This window comes from Equus quagga, chromosome 12 (genome assembly GCF_021613505.1).
Source record: "Equus quagga isolate Etosha38 chromosome 12, UCLA_HA_Equagga_1.0, whole genome shotgun sequence".
NCBI classification, from domain to species: domain Eukaryota; kingdom Metazoa; phylum Chordata; class Mammalia; order Perissodactyla; family Equidae; genus Equus; species Equus quagga.
Window position 1 is genome coordinate 16559063 of NC_060278.1, and position 20259 is coordinate 16579321.

The 20259-nt window shown below is 39.5% G+C and overlaps 1 protein-coding gene across 1 annotated transcript; it reads left to right on the forward strand.

Annotated features, from left to right (window-relative positions):
- Positions 1–6: 6 nt before the first annotated feature.
- HACD1 (3-hydroxyacyl-CoA dehydratase 1) lies at positions 7–20082 on the forward strand. Its single transcript, XM_046679750.1, has 7 exons — positions 7–292; positions 8616–8733; positions 8905–8923; positions 9000–9088; positions 11754–11875; positions 16658–16836; positions 19709–20082. Exons 1-7 carry the CDS (start codon positions 36–38, stop codon positions 19789–19791), a joined length of 867 nt encoding a protein of 288 aa, XP_046535706.1. The 5' UTR covers positions 7–35; the 3' UTR covers positions 19792–20082.
- Positions 20083–20259: the final 177 nt, after the last annotated feature.

Sequence of the window (20259 nt, forward strand, 5' to 3'; positions counted from 1 at the left end):
CCGGGCGGCGGCGCCGAGCCCCCTGCGCGCGGCACATGGGGCGCCTGACCGAGGCGGCGGCAGCGGGCGGCGGCGCTTCGGCGGCGCGCTCGGCCGGGCCCCCGCCCACTCCCCTTCCCCTGTCTGCCACCTCCCCTGGGACCGCGGCCACCATGGCGTCCAGCGAGGAGGACGGCAGCAACGGCGGCGCCTCGGAGGCCGGCGAGGAGAGGGAGGCCGCCGGCAAGCGGAGGCGCCGCGGCTGGGTGGCCACCGCCTGGCTCACCTTCTACAACATCGCCATGACCGCGGGGTACGTGCGCCCCCGAGGGCCCTCCGGGCGCCGCCGCCCCCCGACCCTCCGCGCTCTGGGCGCCGGCGGGTGGGCGCGGGCCGTGGGGGAGGGGCGGCGGCCGGCGGGGTGAATGGGGCGGGCGGGGGGGCCGGGCCCTGCTCGCTGGGCATTGCCTAATACGGTGCCCGGCGTGGCGCGGCGGCCCGGGGCGCGGGCCGGAGGTTAAGTATAGACCCGGGCAGGAATGCGGGGCCGACCTGCGGGGGAGGCGGCGGCGGCCCGGGCGCCCCGGGCGCGACTGATTGCTGCTGCTGTTGAAGGCGCGCCGGGGTCCGGGCGCCCCCGAGCCCGAGGGAGCCGGATCCCGCGTCCTCGGCCGCCGCCCCTGGAGCGCGCTTCCCGGTGCCGCCGAGCGCCGGGCACAGTTCTCTGAACTGATCTGTCCCCACGATCGTTTTAAAGCAGTCGTGCGCCCTAGAGCTTCTTGCCTGGGACGGTTTCGTTAAAACCCTGCCTTGTTGGAGCAAGGCCCTGGTGTCCAGCATCTTCATGGCCCCATGCTCTGTTGCGGATACCCTGTACTTTAATTTTTGGCTTTGAGTCTGACTTCCGAGTTAAGGTTACACAGTGACTGTCGCTCTTCAGAGAGCTGTCAGAGTGACTTCTGCGCGGACTGCTTTTCAAAACCTGTTGGGAAAATGCTCTTCCGTTGCTAAGTTGCATTGCCTCTTCCGAAAGTTATTTTCCCATGATTGGGTGAAGTATTGTTAACCTGTGTAAAAATGGGAAAAAGTTTAACACCTTAAATTTTCTCCAGGGCTTATAGAAAAATGTGACTGAGAAAGATTTAAGAAATGACACAGTACTGAGTACTATTCTGTGCTTAGTGTATATCTGAATGCCAAATACAGTTCAGGAAAAATAGAATATTTATTGAGGATTTACTGTGTGCCAGGCTCTGTGTTGGTTGCTTTAGAGGTACTATCTCGTTTTTAGCCCTCTACAGTCCTTTGAGGGGTCCAGGATATTACACTTGATAGGTAGGAAACTGAGGCACACAGAGGTTAGGTAACTTGCCTAAGATCACACAAGCAGCAAGTGTCAGATTTGGATTTCAGCCCAGACAGTCTGACTCCAGCGCGGTGCTGACTCCCCGGCTTTCCGCTTTACTAAATTTTATGATCTTGAAAGAGAAAACATATATTCAAAGCAACTGGAGAACAGTTGAGTGCCCACCAGGCGCTGCTGCCTTTAGATACGGTGGAGGCTGAAGGACTGCTCTCTCCTCTGTGACAGTCTCATCCCGTTAAGAAACATTTTGGGAACACCTGCTGTTTATTAACTGATCTGCTGTCCCTTCCCTTTCCAGTCCACTCTCCCTTTTGAAGGCCATGTTACCTATTAAAAAGTGAAAATCAATGCAAAACTCCAGTTTAAAGTCTTCAGTGACTCCCCATTGGTCCACTGTAATCGACGGGATTTAGGCTGCCTGTCACGCAAGGCCCTTTGCAATATGCTCCCTGATTCCCCTAATTATTGCATTTGAAATCTCCTGTAACTCCCTATGCCCGCAAAGCACCAAGCATTTTTATTTTCAGGGCTCTCTTCTATCTTTGCTGAGGCCATTCACTCTTTGTATAATATCCTCCATATTCCTCCTATGACTTCTGACCAAGCCAACCTTGGAAGTTTTCTGGGTCTCCTACCCGACTGGAGCAGAATTAAGCGCTCTCTCCTTTGTGTTCTCACACTGTGTTCCTATCCTTCCTACCTACCCCAGCAAATTACTGCTTATCTGAAACTTGTCTCTTTGCCTATTTTGAGAAGGTCTCTGGTCATTTTCATCTCCGTTTAATGGCAAGGGTAACTGAAATGAAATTGAAGTAGTCCGTGTAACTAACTCTTTGGAGGCTGTTTAGAGGTGTTGAGATTTGAAGAAGGAATAGGGTTTGCGTGTGTAGAAGGTAGATATTTCAAGTGAGATAAATTCTGGAAATAGGCATGAGATGCAAGAAAGCGGGGCATATTCTCTTGATTTGATTGGAAACTTCATGAATAGTGGCAGATAAGGTTGGAGATGTTTAATGGTGTGGATGGCACAGAGTTAGCTGAGAGTCTTTTCATTTAACTTGCTTGTTTAGTTTTTCTCTTAACAGAACTTTGGAGTGTTAATTTTTCATAATAGTTTTGAAAACAATAAAATAATATTTAAGAAAATTTTCACATAAATGTAAAAAAGAATTTGCCTAATCCTATAAGCTTAGCACGACCTTTCATTTTTCCTTAGTATCTTTCAGATGAGCATCTACCTGCCTTCAGATTTTCACTCAAATCTCTGTTCTCAGGAAGGCCTTCCCTGGCCATCTTCATTCAAATAGCAGCCCACACACCGACGCTCCTTATCCCCTCCCCCTGCTTTATTTTTCTCCATCCCACTTATTGCCATATAAGTGTACAATGAATTTTACTAATTAGTCTTGTTACTTATTGTCTGTGGTCCCCACATTATAGTGTAAGCTCCATGAAGAACTAAATAAGTATTTATCAAATGAGTACATATTATAGACCATCGTAGTTATAGTATCTGCTCTGTTTTTTGTTCCACTTTCACTTAATATTCTGCTGAATATTTCTACGTAGTTTTTATAATTACGCTCTTTCATGGTTACATAAGCGTGTATGGAGTATACAATGTACAATAACGGATTTAATCATGCCCCTAATGACGTTTTATTTGTTTCTGTTGGATTAGTTGCTTAGGATGAATTCCCGGGAGTAGAATTACACCTTTAAAGGATGTGAGGATTTTAATGGTACTTGTTCATAATAGGTTGTTCACTAGGGAAGTGAGCATTTCTCTTTTTTTGTTTTTCAGCAGACCCTCTTGAGCCCGTATGAATTAAGTGCATTGTCCTAGGTCAAGTGAGAGACATAAGGTAAATATTTTAGGCCCTGTCCTTGAAGAAGTGTAGCTCGGGGTGTTTGTATATTGCAATGAAAGATGGGATGAAATAAGCGCCTTACAGAGGTGCCAGGTCAGACAGGTAGGAAGAATCAGAGAAAGCTTCGCTGGGGGTGAGGGGAATCATAGCATTTCAACGGAGCTTTGAAGGATGAGTAGGACCTAATAGGACTTAATATGCAAACAACATGAGTTAGGGGACAGAGGTGTGACATTGCTAAACATGCAACAAATGGTCCTGGAGTGCAGGGTGGGAAAAGAAGATGGATGGGTAGCTTGGGCTGTTATTGCACAGGGCCTTAAATGCCTTGCTAAGCTGTTTGGATTTTAATCTCTAAACAGTATAGGAAGGTGTTGATTAAAGATTACATTTCACCCCTTTTTGCTGGGTGACCTCAGATAAGTTACTTAACCTCTCTTACCATGAGTTTTCTCATGTGTAAAATTGAAACCACACAACTACTTTGCTAGATTATTACAAGAAATAAAGAGGTAATGGATATGAGGTGTTCAGCAAGGTGCCTGACACACAGTGGATGTTTAAAAACGATAATTTCTATTCCTAGTGGTTAATTTAAAAATGCACTTCGTGCAGAAAGAGAAACTATTTAAGATATTTTCCCAGTATAGATAGTGTGAATTGTTAGTGCATCGGACCCAAGGTTCAGGCATATACATTTCCCAGAATGTTCAGTAATAGCCATATATGTTGTTCCTGAGGAGAGCAGATCCATTTCTTTCCAATTTGGGGCTATGACAGCCAAAACGATGAGCATTTGTGTACAAGTCTTTGTAGGGCCATGTGCTTTCATCTTTCTTGGGTAGATACCTACGAGTGGAATGTCTGGGTCATATGGTAGTCACATGCTTGATTTCTTAAGAAACTGACAAACTGTTTTCGAAGTGGTTGAACCATTTTACATTCCCTCAGGCACTGAGTGGGAGTTCCACTTGCTGCATGTCCTCACCAACACTTGGTGTGGTCAGTCGTAATTTCAGACATTCTCGTGGATGGATTGTGTTTTCTCATTGTGATTTTAATTCCCATTTCCCTAGTGACTAATGACACTGAGCATCTTTTGATGCGTTTACTTGGCAGTTGTATATCTTTTTTGGTATAGTGTCTGTTCAGATTTTGCCCATTTTTTTTGATGGAGTTGTTTGATTTTCTCCTATTGAGTTTTGAGAATTCTTTATATAGTCTGGCTACAAGTCCTTTATCAGATATGTGATTTGTAAATATTTTCTCCCAGTTGTGGCTTTTCTTTTCGTGCTCTTCACAGTGCCCTCTCAAAAAGCAGAAGGCCTTAATTTTAAGGAAGTCCAGTTTATCTGTATTTTTTGTTTTATGAACCATTCAGCCTAACTCTATGGGCATGAATGTCTATATGCAATGAGTTGAAACACATATTGGCTGCTAAACGAAAGTCTCAATTTAGTCTAGGAAGGAAGTTTAGACGTGAACAATGTATGAATGTGTGGATTGTAAGAACGTCAAATATCATCTCTGGTTCAAGCCCCCAAATGGTTAAAGGAGGGATAAAGAAGAAATGATACAATTAGAATGTTTTCAATAGCTGCTGAAATAATGGATCTGGGCAGTGATCATCAATGACTGCTAACATCACAAACAAGAGGGACGGCCAGGAACTGTGTGCTCCCTAGAGAAGTACACAGCACAGCCTATGAATTACCCTTGGACGTGAATCGATCTAATCAAGCCCCCAGAACTATCAGTTTACAGGAAATACAGGGGACAGAAGAACATAATAGATGACATGTGGATATCGGATTAGCAAACCCAGACTGAGGGTAGCTCTGCACGACAAACGACTCGTTGTCTTCAATGACAAATTGCACGAGAAAGAGAGGGAAGGAGAGATGAATGGATGGCGGGAGAGAGGGAGGGAAAATCTATAGATTAAAAGAGTCATAAAAGACATGGCAACGAATTGCAGTGTATGAACGTTATTTCAATCATGATTTTAAAAAATTATGAGACAATTGAAGAAATTTGTATCCCATGTTTTGTGATTTAAGAAGTTACTGTTACATTTTTTATGGGATAGTGGTATTACGGTTATATTTATTAAAAGTAGTCCTTTTAGAGAACAGATTAGTGGTTACCAGAGCAGAAGGGGGTTGTGGGATGGGGTCGGGGGCGAATGGGGTAAAGGGGCACATATATATGGTGTCGGGTAAAAATTAGATTGTTGGTGGTGAGCACAATGCAGTCTATACAGAAACTGATAAATAATAATGTACACCTGAAATTACAGCGTTCTAAACTATTATGACCTCGAGAAAATAATTTTTTAAAAAGTAATCCTTTTAGAGATAAATAACTAAGCGTTTATGAATCATATTATAGGATGTATGAGATTTGATTCAAAATAATCAGGGGACGGGAGGTGGTGGGAAAAGAAGTGAATAGAGGTTTGGATGAAACAGGATTGTCATAAAATGATAATGGGTGAAGCTGGGTAATGGGCACATGGGGATTCATTATACCATTCTCTATACCTTTGTATATATAAGAAGTTGTTTATAATAAAAATTTAAAACGCACTATTGAAATTTATAAAAGGAGGTGTATAACCAAGTTCTTCAGGGAGCAGGTGGTCTCCAAGAAATCTTAGGAGAAAAAGAAGCACCAGTAGACAGCTGGAAGAAAGATCCCCTCCTTTGATAAGGGTTTCAGTGTCATCGGAGCCGTAGGGGCCTGAGGAGAAGGCCCCTGTGTTTAGTAAGTTATGGCATATATCTCTTGTCTCCACTTAGTAATTTAAGAGTTTCTTGAGGCCAGGATTCTGTCCTGTTTCTAATTCCCCAGCATATAGCACAGAACCTGGCAATGAATGAATAAATAAATGAGTTAAGCAAGCAATCTTCTACATATGGAGCACATGTTTATATTTTCCAAACAGAGTATTTTATCAAGGACTGAGTGTATCTGGGCTTATATTTGAATAATTAATAGCTCTGGCATATTTTTTAAAAACAGAACTTTCTGGAAAAGAATTCCTAATTGCAGAAGCTCCAACTGCATTGGGGATCTTTTTTTTAAATCACAGTTTTACTAAACTTATGGATGTAGGAAATCCAGTTAGTTAAACGTAGAGCCTGTACGAGAAACTTTGTCACCCCTTGTGATGGTGGGTTTAGGAAGTGAGCGCAGATTAATTCAGATTAGCTACTGCTCATATTTACTGAAAAACAAATGATTCCTTAGCATGGGTGGTTGCATGGTCCTTTCTAACGCCAGAGTGTTAATTTCGAACAAGCTGGTGATTGATAGTATCATAACACTGTACCAGTTGGTACAATACTGCCACCTATGGATCAAGGGTACAATTTGTTAAAATGTTATGATGCATAGATTTTTTATATACTCCTATTTAAAAATGTAGAAAACTTGCCATCTAAATGAATTCTTTGATAGGTTAATAATTATCGCTCAAATTGATCTTTTGTAAAAATCTGATTTGGATTTGCCTTAAAAAAAGGCAAGTGAATGGAAAATGTGAATTAAAACATTTTATTAAGCTTTTTGTTTTCTTCTTAGAAGTAGTATAGGGACTTGGAATTGAGGATAATGAAATCATAACATTTTAAACCCGGAAGGTACCTAAAACATTATCCAGATTAGCACTGCCACATTAGCCCAGCACAGAATTTGGTGTTGGCTCTCGTGCGGGAGGACACCATCAGTTGAATCCAGGAAAGCCATGGTGAGGTGGAAAGGGAGCATCCATAGGCGTTAGAAGACTTCAATCATTAACTTCCTCTACGACTTAGGATAAGTGGCTGGATGTCTCTGCATGGTGATTGTCTCACAGAAAACAGTGGCTGGCAAACTTTTTGATGACACACTACTGTCAGTTAAAATATTTGTGTGTAACACTATATAACTTTTAAAATTACTTATAATTTGAATACATGAATTACTATGATTAGTTAATATCCCAAGGCACAATATATACTTAGAGCCAGACCAGTACAGCATAGACTCTGAGCTCAGTCATGGTTTGAGGTCCCAGCTGACTGTGGAGCTCTTTCTGCCTCTTTCCACAAGAGTAAGATTGGATAACAGTTGTCGCTGCCTCATAGGGTTATGTGCACATCAAATCTTAATAGATTAAATATGCATATAGAACAGAGTCTGGAACATTGAAAGCACCTGAAAGTATACTTACTGTTATCATTGTTGTTATTATCATGATTATTTCCACATTTCAAAGGTCTTCATCCTAGTTTCAGACATTCACCTGACTTCTTGTCACATCTCATGAGAAGGTCATTGTCTTCCCCTCATCATGTGCTGAGGAGGAGCTGACGTTCCCAGAGCAGACATGTCGTTCTGCCATGTTCTTCCTGTTCTCCTGAGCTCTCACTTCTGTCATATTCATTCAGTAGTTTCTTTGCAGGAATCTTTGAGCCATTCGCCTATTTTATGAGTGTTCTCTCCCAACTTACAACTGTATCATCATTTCATCATTTTATAATTCATACATCCATTTAAGTAGACACTTCGGAGACCACTGATTTTCGAAGTCTGAGGTAGCTACTCATTTCCATGGGTGTATTATTAAAGATTTTGAAAAGTTACAGATGACACAACTTTTTAAACTTACAAGTGCTTTTGTAATTGTGAGGAAAACTGGAAAAAAATGACCTCTCATCAGTGACTCTTGGAGACTGAGTGGTGGGGTGAGAAAGCTGGGCTCCACGGGGTGGCTTGTATTTGAAGTACCGTTAACTCACAACAGAATCTGTATTTAATGTGCATGTGTATGTTGAAAAGGGAGGGCTTAGGCATTTTTTCTTTTTCTAAAACATGCTCTTTGAAAGCAGGCCCATGTCTAACCTTCTATATGCATTCCTTCTATGGCACAACAATTGTTTTTATTTAGTGAAAATTATAAAAATATTAATTGATTCTTATTAAAGACTTTTACTTGTAATTACATATAATTATATACTCTGTGTTTCTATAAAGTACATATTTATACACACACAGCTTTTTACCTTAAGAAATCTTTACATAATTATGAAATACATTGTAAAAACTTCATTTTTGGTACATAAATATGATTTCTTCAGTCTGTCAGTTTATCTGCTGAAACCAAAAATGCGGTGGACAGACATGGTTTGACATTTGTTTGTTGTTGGTCTCGAATAGGTTCTGCTCATCTTCTTGAAAAGTCAGTGTAAAAATAATGTTTTCATTTCTTCCTGTGGGTTTTTAAAACAGAACTAGGAACTGAGAGCATAATAAAACATACATGTTACTACTATATAAATTATGGCATTTCTTTTCAGGAAGATTAGTGGTGTTCATCTTGATAGAACTTTATAAAATACTTTTATTTTTTCCAGGTGGTTGGTTCTAGCTATTGCTATGGTACGTTTTTATATGGAAAAAGGAACACACAAAGGTTTATATAGAAGTATTCAGAAGACACTTAAATTTTTCCAGACATTTGCCTTACTTGAGGTAAGTTTTCAATGATGCTGTTTTTCTATCGTTGTAGTATTTATTTGTTGAGCAAAATGTCTTATTTTGCTGATTACATACCACCTACAGACTCATTTAAAACCAATGTTAACAGGCATTTATTCTATGTTGTACGCTATTGACTTGTGATTTTTTTCTGTTTGCTTACAGATAGTCCACTGTTTAATTGGTGAGTTTTTGATTTAATTTTTATTCTTGGTGTAAATTGTGTTTCTGGCCATGGTTGACTTGTTTTTCTCTTTAAGGAATTGTGCCTACTTCTGTGCTCGTGGCTGGGGTCCAAGTGAGTTCAAGAATCTTTATGGTGTGGCTCGTTACTCACAGTATAAAACCAGTAAGTGACACGAACATGTTCTCAAGCCCACAGGAAAGCCTTTTTATTAATCGGAATCGAAAATATTAACATTGGTGTATTTCAGGAAGCATAACCATGGATAAAAAGAGTTGGCTTTGGATTTAAGTGTGATTGTACATTGACTTAATGTATTAGTAGAATGATTTTGAAACACACACAAAACCAAATATTGGCACTTAATATCCACAATATACTCTCCTCTGGTGTTTTCCAATTTTTAAGATTAATATTCATATTCTGTCAAATAGTTAACTGAAAATTTTTTTTGTTGCAGTTATGAGTATTCTGTTTGGTTATGTAATTGAAATTGTCAGTATAAACAGTTTAATCTTCCTCATTTCGCACTAAGTATTGTAGCAACAGACATAAAAAGTAAATGTAGTTCTGTAGATCCGAACAGATGGGAAGATGAATTTAAAAGTTAGAAGGGTTAAGGAACTTAGGGAAAAATAAACATGTTATTTATTGAGGCATGACAGGAGATAGACCTGAATCTAATTAATGGCTTAAACTCTTTTAGACAAACAAACACCGTGCTTGTTTGTCAAGTCATTGGGCCTTTTAAAACCGTGACAGAAGCATTTCCCAGATGGGCCCTTCTGACCTTCTTGACAGCCTCCGGGGGCTTCTGTCTAGGTGAGGACAGATCTCTGGCCTCCTTTCCGTGCCTCAGATGCCTTCTTGTCTCCTCTCTGCTGGGAGCGATACCTAACCGCCCTTTCATTGCCTGCTAGACTCGCTGGCCTCCTGTCTGCGTGGGGACAGATTGCTGACCTTCTGCCCTCTACTAGTCTACACTTTAGCCCTCTTGACTAGTATCTTTCACTCAACTTACTTGATTCACTTGCTCTCTAACCAGCGACTGCCCTACAGATAGCAGTGGACACTGCCATGCGGAGGGCCAAGTGTTTTATTCAGATGGCCCAGGAGTTTAAAAGCAGGAGTCCAACATTCACAGAATAAAAGAGACTATTCCAGACAGTGAATGAATATAGTAGCTGGGCCAGGACCATGGAGAATCTGAAGACGGAGGAACGAGAGAGACACAGGCAGGGTGGCCAGACATAACTGAAGAAAAGGAATTTAAGAGAAGCTAGAGAGTGGCTGGTCCCCAACAGGAAAGAGATCCATCTGCTCTTTTATCCTCCAGAGGGCCTCTGCCTTCTTATTATTGGTTCTCTCCAACAGTGATTTCCTGTTGACGCCTGTCCGCCACTCGTTAATTAATTCAACGCTTTATTGAGTGCGTTCTATACACCTGGCACTGTGCTAATTTCTGGATTTACAAAAATGAATAAGGCATCCCAGCTACAAATGTTCTGGCTGTTGGGGAGTGAGGGCAGTCACACGGATGTTGAGTCTTACAGCAGATACTAATTGCACACTTGTTCTCTGCCTAACACCGTGCTGAGGATCTGGCTCTTAATAATACAACCAAGGTTCCTGCCCTGTGGAGCCTACAGTTGGCAGAGATGCTGAACAAGGAGTTTGCACCAATACTTGTTATTTTATGTTAGTGTTAGTGCTCTGAAACAAGAGACCAGTGTGCATTGCAGTCTGCCTAGGGGCTTAGCCTGACCTAGGGAGTCAAGCAAGGCTCCCCTGAGGAAGGAAGATAGAAATGGATTTATTTTAAATTATTTATATGAAATTGTAGTACAGATGGGCAAGTGTTGTAATACGGATATGAACAAAGTACTGTGAGAACAAGGAAGATGAGCAATTAACAGCTCAGAGTGAGAGGATGGGTTTGGGAAGAGTTTTCCAGAAGGCATGATCTTTTAGCTGCATCTTAAAAGATGAGAAAGGGTTTTCTGTGGGAGGTCATAAAGGAGTAACATTCTAATTAGAGGGAATAGCATATGTAAAGACCTAAGCATTCAGAGCATTTTCGAGAAATAACGGGAAGTTCAGTGTCACGGGGGTGGGGGGGGGCGGGGAGGTGGCGCTGACGGGGACGGACAAGTGATTGTAGATGAAATTGGAGAGATTTCTGAGCGTGGATTGTAGAGAACCCTGAACACATATGCTCTGGTGGTAGGATTTTATCCTTTTCTCCTGTTGAGTGATGGGGAACCAATGAAGCTTTTAAATCACAGGATTGGCTGCTTCCAATTTGATTTCTGTTTGTTTCTTTGGTTTGCTTTTAAGAGAACACTTCCACCTGTGAAGAGAATAAAGCATGGAGAGACCATTTAGGCAGCTGTTACAGTAGTCTAGATCAGAGATGGTTAATTAAATAGTGGGAGTAGACCCAAACAAGTGGGCAGATTCAAGAGTTAGTGCCACAGTAGAATGGGCGTGTTCTGATGACTGATAGACAGGCGGAGGGTCGGACTGTTCCTGTGCTGGTTTTGAGGGGGTGATGTTGCCCTGGGATGGCTGAGTTATTGGCTGGAGTGAAGGGTGAGACTGAGAAACCAGTAGAAATCTGACCATCCCTGTGCTTAGGACGTATTTAAGTTGTGTGTTTATAATGAATTATATAATGGTGACTGCATTGTTTTCTGTATTGCACCTGCTAACCCCAACATTTCATTATAGTAAAGACTCATAATAAATAGTTACAATATCATATCTTCACGGAAAAATAAGTTTAATGGTAAACTCAGTCAGCACTGTGGATTTCTCTGTGATTCTGCAGATCCAGAATGAGGAGAGTGTGGTGCTCTTTCTGGTCGCGTGGACTGTGACAGAGATCACTCGCTATTCCTTCTACACATTCAGTCTTCTCGACCACTTGCCATACTTCATTAAATGGGCCAGGTGGCGATGTCTTGCAGTTTAGTTTCTCACGGTCCTGTGCATGCGGATTTTGTGTGCTGAGCTAACACCAGAGAATTAAATTTGTGTCTTAGCCCTATGATGCCAGGCTGCTGTTGTCTTGGTTCTTAGCGGTGTTATAACTTGCGTTCTAGAGACTTAATTTAATGATCAGAGAGGAATCACATTACTACATATTTTTAGTGAAATCAAGGCAAGACAGATATATGAGTATCCTTAATCTCTAAATTGGTCATTTATTTTTCTTTAAAGCAAATTAGACATTTTTGGAATTATATTAAATTCTGTGCCAAAAACATGGCATTGTGTCTGATTGATTTAAATTATTTTAATATTCAATCCAGGGTCCACAATTTTTTGTATCTTATATGTACAGTGTTAACTTTTCTTGTGTGTGTTAGTAGCAGAGACAGACATTTTTAAAAGTCGTACTTATTTGCAATAATATTATTTGGAATGTGGACAGAATTTATATTTCAAGGTTTCTACGTATATCTATCCTAAAGCAACAAGTTTTAAAGCAAAAGAAATTCTATTCTTTTTTTTTTTTTTTATGGATTGGCACCTGGGCTGACAACTGTTGCCAGTCTTCCTTTTTTTTTTTTCTGCTTTATCTCCCCAAACCCCCCCCCCCCCACTCTATTCTTTTTGAAGTTTGAGTTCTTTGGGCAGCTGATGTTTTGCACTTATTATGGAAACGAGACTGCTCTTTAGAGAACAAATCACAGACCAGCATAGATTCGTTCCTTTCATTCTCTTTGCTGTACTTAGAGTTGCAATAACAATAATAGCAATCACATACACTGTGCACCTACTGTGTACCTGAGACACGGGTATGAACACAACAAAGTCTCTGTCCTCTCAAGATGGAGGAGACAAAAGATAAAAAAACTAACAGGCATGCGAAATGCCAGTTGGTGAGAAGGGCAAGGAGACGGTTGGGATAGGAGACATCCATCCCATATATGTCGGTGTCATACACGTCTACCCCGTATGCGTCTACCCCGTGTACGCCTGTCCCATATACGTAGGATAAAAGGGCTCGACAATGTTTTCATTCCTTAAATTTTTCATTAAATTATGGACATAGTATGTTTTCATTATGAAAACCTCAAACAGTACAGAAGTCTCTAGAATAAACACAGAAAGTTCCTGTTTGTTCTTCTACCTGATCCTGGAGGGAAAATGTTTGGAGTTTAACCAGCCATAGTTTTTCACATTAACAAACATGTGAACACATGGATGTGAGTTTTTAAAGACATAAATGGATGATATTATACTTTTTGTTTCTATCTTAGAGCGCTCTCTTTTTTTTTTTTTAATTTTTTGAGGAAGATTAGCTCTGAGCTAACATCTACTGCCAATCCCCCTCTTTTTGCTGAGGAAGACTGGCCCTGAGCTAACATCTGTGCCCATCTTCCTCTGCTTTATATGTGGGACACCTGCCACAGCCTGGCTCAACAAGTGGTGTGTAGGTCCGCACCTGGGATCTGAACTGGCGAACCCCGGGCCACCAAAGCAGAAGGTGCAAACTTAGCCGTTGTACCACTGGGCTGGCCCCTCTTTTTTTTTTTTTTCCATCAGTACAAGTACATTTAGATCCAGCTCTTCAACTCTTAATGCTGCACCATATTCCATAGTGTGACTGAATTAGTTCTCTGTCGCTGGGAGTTAGTTTCCAGTTTCTAATATTATAACTAATGCTTTTAGATGTTATAAACAATGCAATATCCATATTTCTCTTTTTTAAACTGGATTTTTATGTTCATACATTCCTAACTTGTTTGAGGATAATCCTTAGCTAGTGTCAGATTTGTTTTTGATCCCATATATTCAAAACCTAACACTTTTTCTTATGTGATTACTTTTTTATGTCATATATTATACTTTCTAATATAATAAAATATATAAATCAAAAAGAAAAAAAACCTTTTACATTGCTTATAATCCCTCTGCACAAGGATTAGTACTCTTGTGATATATATTCTTTAAGACTTTTCTATATTCTCTAGCTCCTTTTTAGACATTCATGGCTTACCATTCTGTGTATAATAAAATGCCTTAAAATTATAATTTGAGCTTAAACATACAGTCTGTCATAAGCAGGGTGCACTGCCATTTATATGTGTTTGGTTGGTTTTATTCTTATTGTACCTGAAAACATACTCACTTAGTGATTGAGCCTTTCACCAGGTGGGTGGTTTGGAATGTAGCTAGACTCTGGTCCTGGTGTGCATCTCACTGCCGTTTTGCATGACCTCAGTCTTCTGGAACTCTAGCACCTTTAAACATACTAATTCATAATATAGTCTCTTTACATGTGCTGTATTTATAAAATTTGTTTTGGAATATAATGGTCGTTAATGCTTCGTCTGCCTTGTGGAATGCGTTGGCATGTTTTGAATTTCTGGAAAAGTTAAAAACTGCCATTGCATGCTTAAATTTGCTGTTTAGAAATCTTTTGTCCATTGCCTTAAAATTAAAACAAAGTATTATAAAATCTTTCAACTTAGAAATGTACTTGTTAGCATAATACATCATGGCAGTTAATCATAATCAAGAATAATTATATTTCACGTCAAGTATCTTAAAGATCCCAACCGTCTGTATATATTTGCCAACCCCACTAAATAACATAAAATCGTATTTGCCTTTATGTTCAAATGTTGAAGCTATTGTTCTCAAATAAAACTTCACTTTAGAAATGGCTTCTTGTTTATAAATAGTTGGCCTCCTGTGACGATTTGAATTTCCTTTGATTCTATTTATATGTTAGAAGTGTTCCTAGAAAAGTCCACTGGATAGGTAATCGTATGTTGTTATATTTTCATATTGCTTTCCATTTGAATTTCAAAAATGCATTCCCTTCAAAAAAATTTTAGGTGACAATTAGGGAAACATAAATATTATAGCTTTTTGTGAATGCCATCAAAACTCAGAGTTAGTGACATGCAATCTTTTTAAAGTGCAAATACAGTCAAATAAATTATATAATTCGTTCCCATTTCACTAAAAATAATCGCTGTCTTTAAGGCTTTAAACTAATTTATTCTAGGAGTGGTATTTTTTTTTCTTTTAAAAAACAATGCTACCAAAAAATCTCTGAGAGTGATAGAAAGCTAAAAAACCATTAAGATTAGTTTGAATGTTTTACTTGAAGAGGGAGTATAAAATGTTCAGTTATGTGATTTTAAATTGAGATAGAAAAATTTTTTTAAGGTATGTTTTGTAGTGGGGAAGATTGGCCCTGAGCTAGCATCTGTTGCCAGTCTTCCTCTTATTTTTTCCCTCCCCAAAGCCTCAGTACATAGTTGTATATCCTAGTTGTAGGTCATTCTAGTTCTTCTGTTTGGGATGTTGCCACAGCGTGGCTTGATGAGTGGTGCGTAGGTCTGTGCCTAGGCTCTGAACCAGTGAACCCCAGCCCCCAAAGCAGAGCTGCCCAGCTGTGGGGCTGGCCCCCTGAGATAGGAAATTAAGATTAGGAAAGATTGATTTAAATGATATACAAGTAACTACAGAAGACTGGTAAGAAAGCAGGTGATATACCCAAGGCAAGGAGAGGTAAACAGGGACAGTAAAAGGATCATTTTTCTTTCTTTCCCAGTTAATCTATTTTGGCAAATAATTCTGTCCCCCTCCACTATGTCTTATCCTGTGTGTCCTTGGCGTACAGGAATAAGGTGATTTTTAAGTTGTCTCCAAGCTTCTGCCATATCAACAAATTTAACTTTTCTTTACAAGTATTTCATAATGCCAACAAAGTGATTAAATGAAATATGGATTAATTTGATTTCTTTCTTTTCCCACCAAAATTTTGACGTTAATTTTCTGTAGTTACCATTATGTACTAAATGACTTGGAGAAAAATGATTTTTTTTTAATGGAGAAATGTCCTTACTTTGGGTCGATGAGGTTCTTCCTGCTGGAGACCAGTAGACACTTGCAGAGTGTTCCTGAAACTGTAGGTGCCTGGCCTCCTCTGTGTTAGAGAACTTGCCACGATCCAAATGAACACACTGTGATTTTGGATTTTGAATAGAATTTCCTCAGCTCTATTTAAAGCAAGCTGTTCCTTTAAAGTGGGAATTCGGGAAGCAACTTGTCTTACTTGTTTTGTTATGAAAGCAGTTTTAGAGGATATATTCATTAGTAGTTACTGATGCCTTAGGTAGTATTAGCGGTTTTCTGAAATAGTAATTCTCTTTTAATTAGTAACCACAAAGGGTTTTCCAGACGCCCCCAGACAACTACTGTGGTAATTTCAAGATTTAAATATAATATAGGATCATCACTGGTCTTTGAAATCTCAGCATTTGATCAATCAGTGATGACCTGCAGGGAAAAAAATCAGTTATGATTCCAGGTGTCAAAGAAGTTTCCTTTACAATACCTTACAATACTAACATATTCTTCACAATACAATGCAATATTAACAATACTTACATACTTTACAATACTTAAAAAACTGCATATACATTTCTTAAATATATACAATTATTTCAGTTCTGTAAAGTAAATTGACTATTTATTTTATTAAGATCTTGCTGTTTAAAATAGAAACTGCCATGAGAAAAAAGAATGATAATTAAATTAATGAGCAAATGATTGAAGTAAAAAGAAATTCACCGTATGTGAGGTTATTGTAAATATGTATAGGAAGGAGAATTTTTGAGTTTAAATACAGTAGTAGCAAAAGAACCATGATATAAAATCCAGTCGTTATTCTAGAAAAATAATTCTCTGAGGTTTTTCTTTCTCCAGATATACTTTTTTTATCATCTTATATCCTGTCGGAGTTGCTGGTGAACTTCTTACGATATACGCTGCCTTACCATATGTGAAGAAAACGGGAATGTTTTCAATAAGACTTCCTAATAAATACAATGTCTCTTTTGACTACTATTATTTTCTTCTTATAACCATGGCCTCCTATATACCATGTAAGTGTGTATTTATTAATACTTTGATTTAGCGTATGCTATGAAAGTTTTTGGGAAGATAGTGTAATAAGCTGGTTTAATAAGCAAGGAGAAATACAGCTTACAGAGACATCAGAACCTCCATTCAATCCCTCATGTAGTCATAATTTGAAATAATTGAAGAGTGAGTCAAAAAAGACTTTTTTCTTAGTTATGAGAAAAGAGGTAAGTAAATTAATACACAGAAGATTGCCTTTTCAAAATCACTTAAAAATAAGCTTAGTGTGATTTATTTCTTAAAGGAAAAATAAAGCATGCATCAGTGAACTATTTGCAAGCATTTAGAATTATGGATCTGAATATAAACATTTTATCCAAGAAAATTTCAGGTCATTTCTATCTATTCATTAAGCATATATTTGGAAAAATCATCTAGAGTACTTTTTAGTCTGTGTGTATTGTTCTGTGTACTAGGAAATAATGAAGCTGGTTTTCTTTAAATATTTTGAATAGTTCCGCCTCTTCCCTGATTTCTCCTCATCTTTCAGTAGTTGCAGTGAATTGATGAGGCTTTACTCACTTCGTTTAGACCCTAATAGTGATATATTTTTAGGTCAAATTTTGGTAGTCACTAGCAGGAAATATCAAGGTCAAGTAAGGCTGTTATTGACCCTTCTCAGTAAAATTAGAGACTCTGATGTCAGTGGGGGAAAAAAGGAAATCAGAAAAGTTTATAGAATCTGAAATCTGCATTTGACATCATATAAACTATTTCATCTAAAGGGGATGAGCATAAAACTTGACCAGCCCCTTGAGGCCTCCAACTTTTGTTTTTGCTTCAAGGAAGATGAGCCCTGAGCTAACATCTCTGCCCATCTTCCTCATTTTATATGTGGGCTGCCTGCCACAGCATGGCTTGATGAGCAGTGTGTAGGTCCATGCCCAGGATCTGAACTGATGAAGCCTGGGCTGCCGAAGCCGAGCATGCTAACTTAACCGCTGCGCCACTGGGTGGCCCTGAGGCCTCCGACTTTTAAGCTTCTCCAAAATGAAAGTTGACTTGACCATCAAATAGTGATTTTATTCCTCTCATCTTCTACCCTTTCAGCCTGACTACTCCGATTATCCCCTGGAACCAGTGCAGGAGGGTTAAGGAGTGGTGTACCTACTGCACTTGTTTATACGCTCCGCATATCCCAGCATCTAGTGAATGGCAACATGCCTTGAGCAGTGGCAGACCTTGCTTCAGCGTCTGTCATATCATAGTTGCAGGTTCCGGTCTTGGGTCCCCCTCTTCCTCATGACCACTGAGGCATCTCCACGGAAACCCAGGGCCCAGCAGATCATGGTTTGAAACCATCAAACCAGTAACTTTTGACTGTGTGTTTTCAGGTGTCCTGGGAGACGTAGACTCTACCTATGCCAGTAGCAGCTTCTCAGTTCACCAGGCTGACAGTCACCTGAGAGTCTCACTTGCTGGAGGAAAGTCAGCTAGGGGGATGTTTTCCACTTGATTGTTAGTAGTAGCAGTAATAACAACTAATTTTACTTTGCTTATTAAATCCTTTGCTAATTATACATATTTTTGAGTACTTATTTTAATACTCAGAAGAAGTGCTGTTCGTTCTCATTTATCAATGAGGACATTACAGATTAGAGAGGTTAAGTGAATTGCTTAAAAATCACCCAGCTGATAAGTAAGGTCAGGATTTGAACTCAAGCCCATACTTCTACTAAATTACCCAGAATATTATACAAGTATTTACAATAATCGGTCAGCTAGCTTTAAGTATATATGAGCTGAGTATATTTAGGCCCCTAGGTATCATGTGGTGGTTACATTTATCAAGATGGGTAGTACCTAAATTTAAAAAAACAAGATCTCCTGTGCATTTTTTCTCCATTTGAGCTAAGTTCTAGAAAGACTTATCCAGAGTTGCCCAAGCAAGATAGTCAATGCTTGTTTTGTCATTAGGTTCATTGATTTTGGTTGTTCTGTTCATCATTTTCAGAGAGATTTTTACATTTATATTGTTTATAGCTGACGTTAATTTATTCATCAACCAACATTTACACTATAAAGCACTTGTTCAAATTGGGTTAAAATAATTCTCCAAATTTGACAGAGCAGAAGACCATTTGTCTAACTGACCTAATAGCTACACATTTATGTGTTTATATGTAACAGACTACCCTTTTACCCAGTCAAGAGGGGCTTCTCTGGGTCCTGTGTTAGAGGGCCCTGTTCTGGCCCTCCATTGATCACCCTCCACACAGGCCCCCTTCCCTTCTAGATGACACTCTGGAAACCTGGGGCCATGGAATTTGCTACCCAAATGGTGCATGGGTGCATCTAGGGACTGCAGAGTTGTCTTCCCCAATCTGTTCTCCTGAGGGTTAACCATGTCACCAGTGTACACATCCCTGAGATCAAAGGGCAGCCATCTGTGAGGCATGTGGATGAAGCTGGGTTGTGTGGGCTTGGATGTCCCCACGTATGTTCATGAGACCACTCATGGGACAGTACGGCAGATAGAACAGAGAGAAGGGGCCAGGCTGGGCAGCTTTCCTTGTGTTAGAACGTTCTGGCACAGTATTCCAAAGAGTTGCAGAATTATGAATTCGAACATGACCTTCCAGGTCATTACGAAGGTATATTTATCAAGATATTTAAGTTTGCTAAAAAAAATCCCCCCAGTTTATGGCATTAAAATATTTAGGTATATGGTATATGGGCTTCCATTTGTACTCCTACCCTGGGCTCTGTAAATATTTGGGGATGGTGGTGGTATATGATGTGCTCGCTCTCAGAGTTTGCCACATTTAAGAGATTTTGAATGTAAGTAATTTCCAACAATAACTCATCTTTCTTTGTTTTCTTTTTTCCGTTAAGTGTTTCCACAACTCTATTTTCATATGTTACGTCAAAGAAGAAAGGTGCTTCACGGAGAGGTGATTGTAGAAAAGGATGATTAAATGATCCCTACAAACACGGTGCTTTTTCCAGAACAATCAGGATCACTTGAGTCCAAGTTTTAATAACAAGAATAAACAACTTCATGAAATATGACGGATTGTATTATTTCTTAAAATATAACTTGAGACACGTGGTATTTGCCAATATTTGTCTTTGCATTGTACTAGGTCTGTTTTCTACAAGAACTGTGCAAGTATTTATTATCAACTCCTGGGTAGATGAGGATCATTAAGAAAATAATTGGGTAGATTACTTGGAAAAAAACTTTTGCTTTTTTTAGTTTCACTAAATTCTTTTGCAGCGAATGCGCTAGCTTTTTAAATCAATATTTAGAAATTAGTTTAATGATTTCACATTATGATCCCTGCCAGTGATATTTATGTGGTATTTATAAATGAAGGTAAATACAGAGTTATGATAACTTGTTAATAATGTATTGGTATTTCTTGAACCCAAGATCTATTTCT